At 38.3% G+C, this 13,759-nt stretch overlaps 1 protein-coding gene across 5 annotated transcripts in view; it reads right to left on the bottom strand.

Annotated features, from left to right (window-relative positions):
- ARHGEF12 (Rho guanine nucleotide exchange factor 12) overlaps window positions 1-13,759 on the bottom strand; it is a 152,823-nt gene that overhangs the window by 24,932 nt on the left and 114,132 nt on the right. For all 5 annotated transcript variants that reach the window (XM_031015915.3, XM_055356135.2, XM_031015914.3 and 2 more), the window contains 6 exons: window positions 12,422-12,634; window positions 6,908-7,040; window positions 6,402-6,437; window positions 5,924-6,078; window positions 4,837-4,983; window positions 3,404-3,489 (listed from right to left, as the gene is read on the bottom strand). In XM_031015915.3, the coding sequence (XP_030871775.1) occupies window positions 3,404-3,489; window positions 4,837-4,983; window positions 5,924-6,078; window positions 6,402-6,437; window positions 6,908-7,040; window positions 12,422-12,634 (770 nt within the window). The remainder of the gene's footprint in view (window positions 1-3,403; window positions 3,490-4,836; window positions 4,984-5,923; window positions 6,079-6,401; window positions 6,438-6,907; window positions 7,041-12,421; window positions 12,635-13,759) is intronic.

Genomic DNA, 13,759 nt, shown 5'->3' with positions numbered 1-13,759 from the left:
AGCTGGCTTGGGGGAGATCAATGAGCTTATGAATTCTTTTGCTAAAAATTATACTTCTCACTAATGTTTTTTAATTTGTAAATTTAAGTTTGCATGTGCCATGATTTTAAGATTTCTGATGGTTAAACACCTAAAAAGTGATTTACGAGTAGGTGCTCTTAGAAGTCAAATACACTGTTTTTTAATACAGCCTCTATACTTGTAGATAATTGCTTTATGGTTTACGGAGATGTTTTCCATATAATCTTCCATTTAAAGCCATATTCCCAAAAGTTTGTACATAAAGGCATTTTGTAAAAAGCCCGCCTGTAGCACATTTGTAGATAAATTCAGAGTATTTTTTCAAGTAGGACACATACAAAGCAATATTTTAATAGGTCACTCCAATTTTGTATTCTTACTCTATGATGAATATGACATTTAACATGTTTAACAATGAGACTGGCAGCATTTTTAGCATGTTAGTCAACCAAAGCACCACACAACTACAAAAAGCAGCTGGGTTTATCAAAGAAAATAATGCCCCCAAACTCAAGCAGTTCTACAGCAGTTTTTTTTGTTTTTTTTTTTTTGTTTTTTTTTTTTTTTGAGACGGAGTTTCGCTCTTGTTGCCCAGGCTGGAGTGCAATGGCTCGATCTCAGCTCACCGCAACCTCCACCTCCCAGGTTCAAGCGATTCTCCTGCCTCAGCCTCCCGAGTAGCTGGGATTACAGACATGCACCACCATGCCTGGCTAATTTTGTATTTTTAGTAGAGATGGGGTTACTCCATGTTGGTCAAGCTGGTCTTAAACTCCTGACCTCAGGTGATCTGCCTGCCTCAGCCTCCCAAAGTGCAGGGATTATAGGCGTGAGCCACTGCGCCCGGCCTCTACAGTAGTTTTACAAGCAGTTTAAGTATAGATGTTCCTTGATTTCTGATGAATTTATATCCTAATAAAACCATCAAAAATTGAAAATATCTTAAGTTGAGAATGCATTTAATACACTGAACCTACCAAATACCATAGCTTGGCCTAGCCGACCTTAAATGTGCTCAGAACACTTGCATTAGCCTACAGCTGGGCAAAATCATCTAGCAGTACAGTACACTGTAGAGTGGTTGTTTATCCTGTAGTCACATGGCTGACCAGGAGCTGTGGCTCACTGTTGCTGCCCAGCATCAAGAGTAACATACCACATATTGCCAAGCTCCAGAAAAGATTAAAATTCAAAATTCAAAGTATGGTTTCTATTGAATGTGTATTACTTTCCCACCACTGTAAAGTAAAAAAACTGTCAAAGTTGGAACCATAGTAAGTCAAGGATTGTCTGTGTAAGTAAAGTGATCTTAAGGAAACAATACTGGAAAAATACTTTCCAAAACGATTTTATTTAAACAGCAAGAGTAAAATCTAAAGGCCTATTTATGATTTTTGCTTTTATGATTTCTGGCCAATGCCTTCTTCTAAATTAACGCTTTGTATGTAACAGTTACAAACCACCATTCTGCTTTTCCTCAACTTTTTACAGGTACAGGCATACCTCATATTTTTATTGTACTTTGCAGATACTCCATTTTTTTACAAATTGAAGGTTTGCAGCAACCCTGAGCAAGTCTGTTGGTGCCGTTTTTCCAAAACCATGTGCTCATGTCATGTCTCCGTGCCACATTTTGGTAGTTCTCATAATAGTTTAAGCTGTTTCATTTTACTCTATCTGTTACGGTGATCTGTCATCAGTGATCTTTGATGTTACTATTTATTGCTTTGGGGCACCATGAACTGCACCCACATATGGTGGCAAACCTAATGGAAAAATGTTGTGTGTGTTCTGACCGCCCCACCAACTGACCATTCCCCCACCTCTCTTCCCTTTCCTTGGGCCTCCTTATTCTGAGACACAACAATATTGAATTAGGCCAATTAACAATGCTGCAATGGTCTTTAGGGGTTCAAGTGAGGAGTCACATATCTCTCACTTGAAATTAAAAGCTAGAAATGATTAAGTTTAGTAAGGAAGGCATGTCAAAAGCTGAGATTTGGCTCTTATGCCAAATGGCCAACTTGTGAACACAAAGAAAAAATTCTTGAAGGAAATAAAAGTGCTACTCCAATGAACAAATGAACAAGAGGAAAGTGAAACAGCCTATTGCTGGTATGGAGGAAGTTTGAATGGTCTGTATAAAGAAGATGAAATCAGCCACAATATTCCCTTAAGCCAAAGCCTAATACAAAGCAAGCCCCTAATTCTCTTCAATTCTATGAAGGCTGAGAGGTAAGGAAGCTGCAGACGAAGAGTTTGAAGGTAGCAGGGGTAAATTGATGAAATTTAAGAAAAGAAGTCATCTCCATAAAAATAAAAGTACAAAGTGATACAGCAAGTGCTGATATAGCAGTAGAAGCTATAGTAAGTTATCCAGAAGACATACCTGAGATAATTGATTACAGTGGCTACACTAAACAACAGATTTTCAATGTAGATGAAATAGCCTTCTATTGGAAGAAGATGCCATCTAGAACTTCCATAGCTAGAGAGGAGAAATCAATGTCTGACTTCAGCATGTCAAAAGAAAGTCCAGCTCTCTTGTTAGGGGCCAATGACTTTAAGTTGAAGCCAATGATTGTTTACCATTCTGAAATTCCTGGGACCCTTAAGAATAATGCTAAATCTACTCTGTCTGTGCTCTATAAATGAAACAGCAAAGCCTAGATGACAGCACGTCTGTTAAGACCTACTGCTCAGAAAAAAAAAAAGTTACTTTTAAAATATTACTGCCCACTGACAATGCACATGGTCACTTAAAGACTTCTGATGGAGATGTACAAGGAGATCAATGTTGTTTGCAGGCCTGCTAACACAATATCCATTCTGCAGCTCATGGACCAAGGAGTAATTTTCACTTTCAAGTCTTATTATTTAAGAAATATATTTCATAAGGTGATTCCTCTGATGGGTCTGGGCAAAGCAAACTGAATACCTTCTGAAAAGGATTCAATATTCTAGATGCCATTAAGAACATTCATAATTCACAGGAGGAGGTCAAAATATCAATATTAACAGGAGTTTGGAAGAAGTTGATTCCAACCCTCATAGGTGACTTCGAGGGGTTCAAGACTTCAGTGGGTTCAAGACTTCAGTGGAAGAGGTAACTGCAAAAAAACTAGGATTACAGTGGAGCCTGAAGGTGTGACTGAATCACTGCAATCTCATGGTATGACTTTTAATGGATAAGGGTCTGCTTCTTACAGATGAGCAGAAAAAGTGGTTTCTTGAAATGGAATCTACTGCTTGACCTTTCTCAGCTTTACATTAACTTTGCAACATGGATGAGTTTGCATATTTGGAAAGGTTAGTTACTCAACTTGAATCTAACCATCAAGTGTCCATAAAAATATTAAAAAGAAACAGAAAATTTCCTTACCCATGTCAGCAAATCTTCCCCAATCTGATCGATAACAGAGGTCTCATTTCTCTTTCGAACAGCCTTCATTTGTTCATTCAATCCAACTAAAGATAAAAAGATAGAAAAACGTTAGTAACACATTCAGTGTAGACAGAATTACTGGTAGTACAGAGTAGCTATTTTTTTTTTTATAAAGATGATTTTCACAGTAGTACAGCTGCTTCTTATCTCCTTAAACATAAATCTGGACATAGTGCTTACACATCTGGATATTATAAGCTCTATCTGAAAAACAGGTGCTAAACAAAAAACATTTTTGGAAACTAGCACATTACATACACGGTGGTTGCATCAAATATTCATTGAACCTCAAGACTCCATCTATAATCATGCTCAAAAAGAACTTGAATTTAAACAGTACAAGTAATTCTGTTCACTGATCCTCTCAAAATGTGTAAGTGTGCAGGCAATGGATGTAATCAAGCCTGAACTTGTCAATGCATGCCTGTGAAACCCAAGATTATCCACAAAGGAATAAAAGGCATCAATTTGGTTAGCAGATGTTTATAGTTAGTGATGACATGAAAAAGAAAGATAAAAAAATTAAGGGTCATAGAGAAATAGTGACCTATAAATGAGAGGAACATCATATTACTGTCCACAAAAGTACAAGATGACTTCAACCAATAAAATGTCAACAGGTAGAATTTTTATATACTTATTCAAGTGTTCCAAGCAACAAAACAATAAAACAATTCCTGAGGCCAGGGCAGTGGCTCATGCCTATAATCCCAGCACTTTGGAGGCCAAGGCAGGCGGGTGGATCACTTGAGGTCAGGAGTTTGAGACCAGCCTGGCCAACATGGTGAAACCCATCTCTACGAAAAATACAAAAATTAGCTGGGTGTGGTGGCGCACGCCTGTAATCCCAGTTACTCAGGTGACTGAGGTGGGAGGATCCCTTGAACCCAGGGGGCAGAGGTTGCAGTGAGCCAAGACTGCGCCACTGCACTCCAGCTTGGGCAACAGAGCGAGACTCCATCTCAAAAAAATAAAAACAATTCCTAAAAATTACCGAACCGTGTGATTATATACCATACACTACTATTTACAAAACACATTTATACGTATATTATTATATTGGATACATATATTTAAAGAGATATATATACTATAATTGATAGAAAATTTTCAACAGTGAATTTGACTATTCATGTTTTTCACCTTAGGCAATGACTTTAGACTGGAAGCCCTGTGTTGACACATTGTATATGAAAGATTGATTGTGAGGAAAAGGATCTAGTCAAAGTTCCAATCATTCCTTTATTTATGTTACATTCTCACATATAATCTCAGGAATACTAACATGGGTACATTTACAAAATTTTAAACTCACAATCTTTTCTCTATTGGAAATGTTAGGGGCAAAGATCAGAGCTAATTTCTCTTACTATGAAGTTGAAGAATATCTTCCAAGTTTGAAAAAATTTTCCGTAGCTCTGAGGGTGACAGAATTCCTTCTCTGGATACTCGCTGATAGAACACTTGATCAAGAACCTTCAGTGTTCGAACATGAGCTCTTTCAGTGTAGAACAATTCTGAGCAGGAAAGACATATGAAATGTTGCCTTACTTAGAACAATTCCATGGGATCAATCATAGTCTTTAGCTGGAGTGAAGTAGCAAATGAATTATATAATAAATTATTTATCATTTAGAAAGGATGAAATATCTCTGAAGTCATTCTGATTCCAAGAAATTTTCCTACATACTGGCTCTGAGAGTTGAATACTGACAAATAAAAAATATCATTCAAAACTGTTTTTTTTAGTGTATTCCCAAACACATCCAGCTGTTTACAATAATACCCACCTATCACAACTACATCATTAAGAAAACTGAAAGCCCCAACATCATATAGCCTTTAACTTGAGCCCTCTTAAGAAATAATAGTACTTTTGGTTATCTAATTTGCCTATAAACACTCATTTCTGGGGTCAGGCTTATAATTTCATTATGTCTCAGTATCGTCAGAGACAAGATATTTATTCATATCACATGCTAAGGATAGTAAAGGGTACAGCACCCATGCCACACATTTATCACATACATGCTAGGGTAAATAAAGAACACTGCACTTCGATATAGAAAGACCAGGAACTAAATTTTTTTCCTTACACGTTATTAGCTGTATGATCTTAACGAATTCAATCTCCCTGGGCTTTACCTTCCTCATTTAAAATCTATGCATAAAAATAACTTAGTTGTTGCAATGACTTTTCAACTTTAAGATCTATAATGCTATGAATCTTAAATATCTTTAAGGCTTAACACATTTTCCTTTTAAATTATCAATAAGAATCAGAGAAGCATTTGCATTTTCTTGAGTTCAAGGATTATCTGTCCAGTTTAATTTCCTCTTTGCTTAAAACAAAAGGCTAGGAGAAACTTTGAAGCAAACTCCAAGGCTGAGAGACTTAATTTACTCTGACAAAACTCAGTATTTGTAAACAACAACAACAAAATTGATTACACTCACCATTAATCACTTCCTGTCTTTTGATCTCACAAGGTTTTAGTCCCAGTAACACTTCTCGACTAACAAGCTGCTGCCAGTTGGGTGGATCTGTCTCTAAGTCATTTTCAAATTGTTCATCCTCACTTTGACTTTCTCCAAAAGCTACACTGTCAAACCTATGAAGAAAAAAGAGTGAATTCAATTTGAAGACTTTAGGTGGACAACGAGAAACAGCACAAATCTTTATATTACAATAAATTCTAATCAGATTCCTGAATCTGACTTAGCACTGAAATTTCATCCTCTCCTACAAATGGCTGTTTTATACATACTTCAAAATACAGCTTTTGAATGACCAGTGTTTCTTAAGAGCTTTCTTTTATACTACATAACAGATTGGTATACAGGGTTTCTTTTCCTTTAAAATGAAACTTTAGAGGAAAAAAGGTTACATTTCTTCAAATGCGCCTTTATTGAAAGCTGCTTAAGATTTACTTACTTTCGAAAGGGCTTTGGTGTCCCATGTTCAGTCACCCTAAAACAATGGAAAGTAAAGAGTAACATAAAAACAAAATGGTGATCAATACATTTATACCAAAGATACTCAAAGCTAGGTTAAACTCCAACAGCTTGATAAATAATTCTTTGGGATATTGTAATAATTTAATATAAAATAAATTGAAGAAAATTTGAGTACCTTTCTACTTTTCAGTTATAAGTTCTGAAATGGTGTTTTAGTTCTTTTATGCACCCAACTTATTTATTTATTTATTTATTTTATTTTTTACAGTTTGAAGTGGGGGCTCACTACGTTGCCCAGGCTGGTCTCAAACTCCTGAGTTTAAGTGATTGATTCTCCTGCCTCAGCCTCCCAAGTAGCTGGCATTATAGGTACATACCACCATGCCAGGCTTCAGTGCTAGAATGCTACTAGGTATAGGAATAGTATGTAATTTAAAAACTTTAAGTAATGCCCTAAGCTTCTCTAAGAGATCACTGAATTACCTTTCTACTTCACATTCCTCCTCCTGCACTTGGTCTAATGGAGGTGGTGGGAAATCAAAGACAGTATTGAGAGTACGAGGTGTGCCATCTAAGGTGTCTCCAGGTGCTGATGTTTCTCCAACTTGCTTTGATCCTGTAGACAAAAGTCAGACATTTGAAGAGTGTTAATACTTAATAAAGTCACTGGTCACCAAAAAAAATTAGTTCCCAGAACAGCTTCAGCCTAATCCATAGCTACATTCTTATTTAAACAACTGCAGGTTCACTAGAACTAAAAATTTAATATACAAAATTATGGCATCTCAGGCTCACGTGATCCTCCCATCTCAGCCTCATATGATCCTTCCATCTCAGCCTTCCAAGTAGCTGGGCCTACAGTTGCGTGCCACCACACACACCTGGCTCATTTTTAAGTTTTTTGTAGAGATAGGGTTTTGCTACTTTGCCCAGGCTAGTCTTGAATTCCTGGGCTCAAGCAATCCTTTCGCCTTGGCCACCCAAAGTGCTAGGATTATAGGTGTGAGCCACCATGCCTGGTCAGAAAAATAATTTTTAAAACTGTTTCTTAAAAATTAACGTAAGAAATAGCAAGGACTCACATAGTGCAAAAGAGTATATGATGAGGAACAACATTTTCCCATCTTATCCTTTTCTACTCCCAGTATCAATCCTTTTTCATGTTTTCAAATGTGAGTTATTATAAGTGGTCCAAATACAAATAACCTCTTTCTTTTTCATGATTTATTATCTTTAGTTAATATCTATTTCTTTCCCCTCTGAGGATTTTGTTGACTTACACTTTCCACTTTCACTTTCCTCCCATTTCTTCCCAATGTTTAATAGTTTTATCATTATTACTAGCTGGGTTATTAGTTACTACCTAAATTTAAATGACATGTCTATGTTTTTGTTCTATCAAAAAGTTAGTATCTCAACTCTCTTCTGTGTCAGATTAGGTATTCAGTGTCCACATCCTCCAATTGTATTTCTTTCCTTCTACCTTCCATTTCTTTCAACTACATTTTTACTTGCATCATTAAAATAATTTTTTACATTTATATTCTAACCTGCAGCCATAATGAACTACTCCATGCTTGCCTGGTAGGGTTATTCTAAAAGTCTGAAAACCAAGAAAGAGTGCTTATGACATATATATACTGTCGTCTACTACATACATATATACATCATTCCTGCCAGATTTAGAAGTATACTAGTTAGGATTATATATTTTTTCCTACTGGTCCAATGATGCAATCCATGGGCCACTTCAAATAGAACATTTATTAAAGTCTTTCTTACACACCATCAATTGCTAAAGATCATGCCACTTTTTATTTTGCTTCATGTTTAAATCATGACTTATTTTCCTGAACAATTCTGTTTTTCTTAACATTTCTAAATGCTTTTCTTTTATTGCTGTCAAAGTTATATAATTTTATCAAGTCTCAAACTGTTTCCTCTGCTGCTTCATACTATCCACTGCCTAAAATCCCCATTTTCTTATCTGTGATGTTCTTGTGTTCCAATCTGGAGCAGTGGCTCTCCTGGCCTGTGACACAACCATCATTTTAGAACTGCCCTTTGCCACTTTCCTGGGTGTTTCCAGTGTTTCCTGGATCCCAGGACATTTTCTTTCTTAATTTTTCCTCTCATGTTGCTAGAATGTGTATCCTCAAATGATTTTAAAGGGAAAGGTACATTCCAGTTAAACTGTGGACCTTGTGTACCTGAAAATGTCTTTATTCATTCTTCATATTTGATGAATAGCTTGGATGGATACAGGATTCTAAGTTCAGAACCATTTTCCTTCAGAAAGTTGAAGGCATGGCTCTTTTGTATTTCAGCACCCAGTGTTATGATGAGGAATGTGATGCAGTGTAATCCCCACTTTTTTTCCTGAAAGCTTATCCCTGGTGCACTACAATTTCAAAGGACATGTTAGGAATGGATTTTTAAAAAAGCATTCACTATAGATGGTTCTCAGTGAGCCCTTTCCACCTGAAGATGGGTATTCTTTTTCAACTCTGGGAAACTTTCTCCTGTTGTTTAACCATCTCTTCTCCATGTCCTCAGCTGACTTTTTGTGAAAGAGACAGATGTTGGCTCTCTGTAGTGGTTCTCTATATAATTATTTTCTCTCAAATTTCTATCCTTTCATATTTCTGATGTACACTCTAAAATATTTCCTTGACTTTAATTTTAGGGACTTCTTTTTTTTCCTTTAAACTCTGATAGCTGTGGTGGTCTGAAAATATACCCACACATTTTTTTATATTCCTCCCCTCAGGGGTGGAGCCTAATTCCTCCCTCCCTGAGTATGGGCTAGATTTAGTGACTTGTTTCTAACTTGCAGAAGTGACAGAGTGCACCTATAGAGACTAAGTCAGAAAAGACACTGGGGCTTCCTTTTCGCTCTCTTTTTTGGGAAACTCAGGAAAAGCCAGCTACCATTTCATGGAACACTCAAGTATCTCTATGGAAAAGTCCATGTGGCAAGGAGCCAAGGCCATGAGTGAGGAGCTAAGGCCTCCTGCCAACAGCCACCTGAGTGGGCACAGAAATGGGTTCCCCAGCCCCAGTTAAGCTTTCTGATGACTGGCTAATATCTTGACTGCAACTTTATGACAGACTCCAACTGAGACCCACGCAGCTAAGCTGCTCTGGAGTTCTTCATCCACCAAAAAGTCGAGATAAATTTTTTTTGTGTTAAGCCATTATGTTTTGGGGTAATTTATCACACAGAAATTGATAATACAACAGATGTCACTGTGTTTAATAGTTGTATTAAAAATATTTTGTCTCTGAATGCTCCCTATTCTTGCTTTATAGAGATAATAACTTCTTTAATGTCCCCAAATATACTACCTAATTTAGAAGTATTTTCTTAAGTTCTTGTCTATTATCAGATTATCTTTTTCTTGTAGGGAAGTTTTTCTGTTTAACTGTATTCTCTCTTTATGTCATTGTCTGATATGTTTGGCATTATATATTATCTTACGTCTTGACTCTGACAAGGGTGAGTAATGATGTTCGTGTTTAATGATGAAAGTGAGTAGCTGACTTGGCTTTCTTTTGCTGCTATATAGTAATAGGTCTGTTTCAGTTGAGAGCTCTCTGAGCACAGTGGGTCGCCGGCATGCCTAGTGTCAGGCTTTGGGCTCCCAAATGTCAGAACTCCAAGCGATCAATACTGTGGAGGGACTTAACTCTCCCTACACAATTCACTGAATTATTTTAAAAAAGAGCACTGTTTTTTTCTTCTAGTCTACAAGTGACAGAGACTGCTCATACTCTGTAATTCAGGGATTAGAAGCTGCTGATATAACTATTTTGATTATAGACCTGCAATTAGTTCATCATTTTTGCTCTTTTTCTTATTCCTGCACTGCATAACATATGCTAACTCTGAGCCCAAAGTCTCTCCAGGGTTCCAATGAGCAGACTGGGTTCTATCTTGGACTGTTTAAACAAATTGTGGGCTCTGGCTTCCTTTATGGTTTTATCTTGTGGTTCTCTGTTGTTGTTTTTCTTGAGATAGGGTCTCATTCCATCATCCAGGCTGCATTAACGGTGGCAAGAACATGGCTCACTGCAGCCTTGTCTTCCTAGGATCAAGTGATCATCCCACCTCAGCCTCTTGATTAGCTAGGACTACAGGCACATGCCATATGACTGGCTGACTTTTTCATTTTTTGTAGAGACAGTCTTTTCATGTTGCCCTAGCTGGTCCTGAATTTCTAGGCTCAAGCAATCCTCCTGCCTCAGCCTCCCAAAGTTCTGGGATTACAGGAGTAAGCCACCATGCCTGGCTTCTTTACACTCTTGTCTGCTTTCAATCTGCCAAGTATTTGTTAAAATCTCTTATTTCCTGATAACATATTCCCTTCCTCTACTTTCTTTCTCTTTATGGTTTCTGTTCATCTGCCACCTACCATGTTTTTATTTTAATAAGTCACAGGAGCCATGAAATATCAATGCATATACTCAATCTAACATCTTCAGAGTTCCATATTTGACAAAATCCACAGAATTTTCTCCAAATGTCACCAGTACTTCTTGGCCTTATGTAGAAACCTGCCTATTCCCAGCGGCTTACCTCTTCTGCTACAGCCCTCTGAGCCAGAAACTGATATTTCTGTCTTATATGGTGTATGTCAGGGTGGAGATGAGATGAATGGCCTTCTTGTTCCTCAATATGATTTTTGGACCATTATCTTGTCGTTTTTTTTTTTTTTTTTTGAGATGGAGTCTCGCTCTGTTGCCCAGGCTGGAGTGCATTGGCACAATCTTGGCTCACTGCAACCTCCACCCACCTCCTGGATTCAAGCAATTCTCCTGCCTCAGCCTCCTGAGGACCTGGGATTACGGGTGCATGTCACCATGCCTGGTCAATTTTTGTATTTTTAGTAGAGACCGGGTTTCACCATGTTGGCCAGGCTGCTCTCCAATTCCTGATCTCAGGTGATCCACCCGCCTCAGCCTCCCAAAGTGCTGGGATTACAGGCATGAGCCACTGCACCAGGCCTTGTCTTCATGTATAATCTCTTGCTCCACTGAGGCTCTCATGCTCTGGATATTATCACATTCTCTTCCTCCTCATATCAATCATCTAGCAATGCTAAACCTTTGGCTGGTGGCTCACAGTTTTCCTCTCCATGATAAAAATCACACTTGGTGACCTCACAAGCCATGAATATTAAGCTATTCAAACTCTTGGCTTCTTGGTTCCTTGCCGTCTTCATCCCTAGTAGCCTCCTCTATGGCACCTCAGGGACCACTCCCAGAGCCTCATTCTTGATCATGTCACCACCAGAAATTGAACCGCCTCCCAAACAAGGATGAAGACATGGTAATAAGCTCCTTGCCCAATTATCTACGATTACTTCATATCTTTCTTTACTCTTCAAATTCCCTTGCTCTTCTCACTGAACTCTCACTCTCAGTAAATAGTCTTACCCTTTACATACACTCTACATCTCATCTCCTCTCTCCTCACAACTCTGTTCTACTACTTACATACTGTCTCCCACATATTCTACCCTTTCTTTCAGCTGGCTTCCTATTAACATTGAAAAATAAAACCTCTAGTTAATCTCAGATTTTTAAAAAGTCTTCTTTAGATACCCACATCTGCCTCTAACTACTGACCAGTTCCCTCAATACTCCCTTTACCTTCCCTTGATTGGACTTGGCACAATTTGCATTTTTTATATTTGTGACTATCGCTCTCAAGAGAGAAAGCTGCATGAGGCAAGCATCTGTGTATAATTATTGCATGTTAACATCCGGGACAAAGCTAATGCCTGACAGAGAGCTTAATAAATATTTTTTTGGACAAATGAGAACTTAAGTTATCATTCGGCATAGATTTCTTATTGGTTGTAGCATATTAAAATGTCAAAATTAAATTAAACTGGGATTTAGTCTTGATTAACTTGCCACTCTATTTTTCAGTTAGTGTGTTTGTTTTAAAATCTTGATGCTTAGTTAAGCTGAACTACAGTAATAGCTCACCTGTATCATTCTCTTTCCCTCCTTCCTGGGAAAAAGAGGCCCCTGAAGCTACAGAAGACATGGAATTGGCAGGCAGGTATCCAGCATCTGTTCCTTCATTTGCTAACCCACTCTGGCGCAACTTGGCAGAGTCCTGAGGTTCAGGACTCACAGATGAGGGTGTGGATAAGTGCTTAGGGTGGCGCGCCTTCTGTAGTTCCATGGCTCTGCCAACTGATCAGAAAATGATGGTTAATAATCTGTATTGCGGCCGGGTGCGGTGGCTCAAGCCTATAATCCCAACACTTTGGGAGGCCGAGGTGGGTGAATCATGAGGTCAGGAGATCGAGACCATCCTGGCTAATATGGTGAAACCCCGTCTCTATTAAAAATACAAAAATTAGCTGGGCGTGGTGGCACATGCCTGTAATCCCAGCTACTCGGAAGGCTGAGGCAGGAAAATCGCTTCAACCCGGGAGGCGGAGGTTGCAGTGAGCCGAAATTGCACCACTGCACTCCAGCCTGGGTGACAGAGCAAGAGTCTGTCTCAAAAATAAATAAATAAAATAAATAAAATAATCTGCATTGCAAATTAGCTAAAAGCAAAAAAGGACAATGTAAAAGAATCTGGTAAAATGTGTGAAACATGGTAGACCCTAAAAAATATATATAGTGGATTGTTATGCAGAGAAACATACAGACAGACAGATGAAGGAAGGAAGAAGAAAAGAGAGAAAGGGAGAGGAAGGTAGAGCAGAAAGATGAGGAGATGGAGGAGGGATGAGGCAGGACGATGAAAGCGAGGAAGAGGAGGATGTAGGGAAAGAAGAAGGGTCATGAGAAAAGAAGGAGAGCAATGGTGGACAGAGGGAGGAGGAATGCTGGGAGACATGGAGCTGTGTTCGTTTGTAAGAATGAAGATGAAGTCTTTATTTTTGTGAGTTCTTAGTAAGCTCCCACCCCAGTTCTCCCCCAACACTCACACCTTCATCATCATAATGTGCCTCAAAGACCATCCAGACCAATCCCCATCCTGCTAATTATCCTTGTTCACAAAGTCACCACAAGAAGCCAAACACTCCCACTCAGGTGTTCAATATCCAGAGCATTCTCCACCCTCACACAGCTTTTTATACCCTAATCTCTTAATTCCTCAAATTCTTCTTTTGTATACCTTGGAACTCACGGTTAGCATCTGTGAAATCCTCCATCTCTTTAACTTCCTCTAAAAATTTCACACCTTCTCAATGTTTCTCAACAAGAGGCACTCATGGCATTTGAGGGAGAACTCGTCATTGTGTGGGACACTCACTATCACAATCCTACTCCCACCACTCTACCATGCCAATAGCTTTTTTT

This window comes from Gorilla gorilla, chromosome 9 (genome assembly GCF_029281585.2).
Source record: "Gorilla gorilla gorilla isolate KB3781 chromosome 9, NHGRI_mGorGor1-v2.1_pri, whole genome shotgun sequence".
NCBI classification, from domain to species: Eukaryota; Metazoa; Chordata; class Mammalia; order Primates; family Hominidae; genus Gorilla; species Gorilla gorilla.
This window is presented reverse-complemented; position numbering and strand designations above follow the sequence as displayed.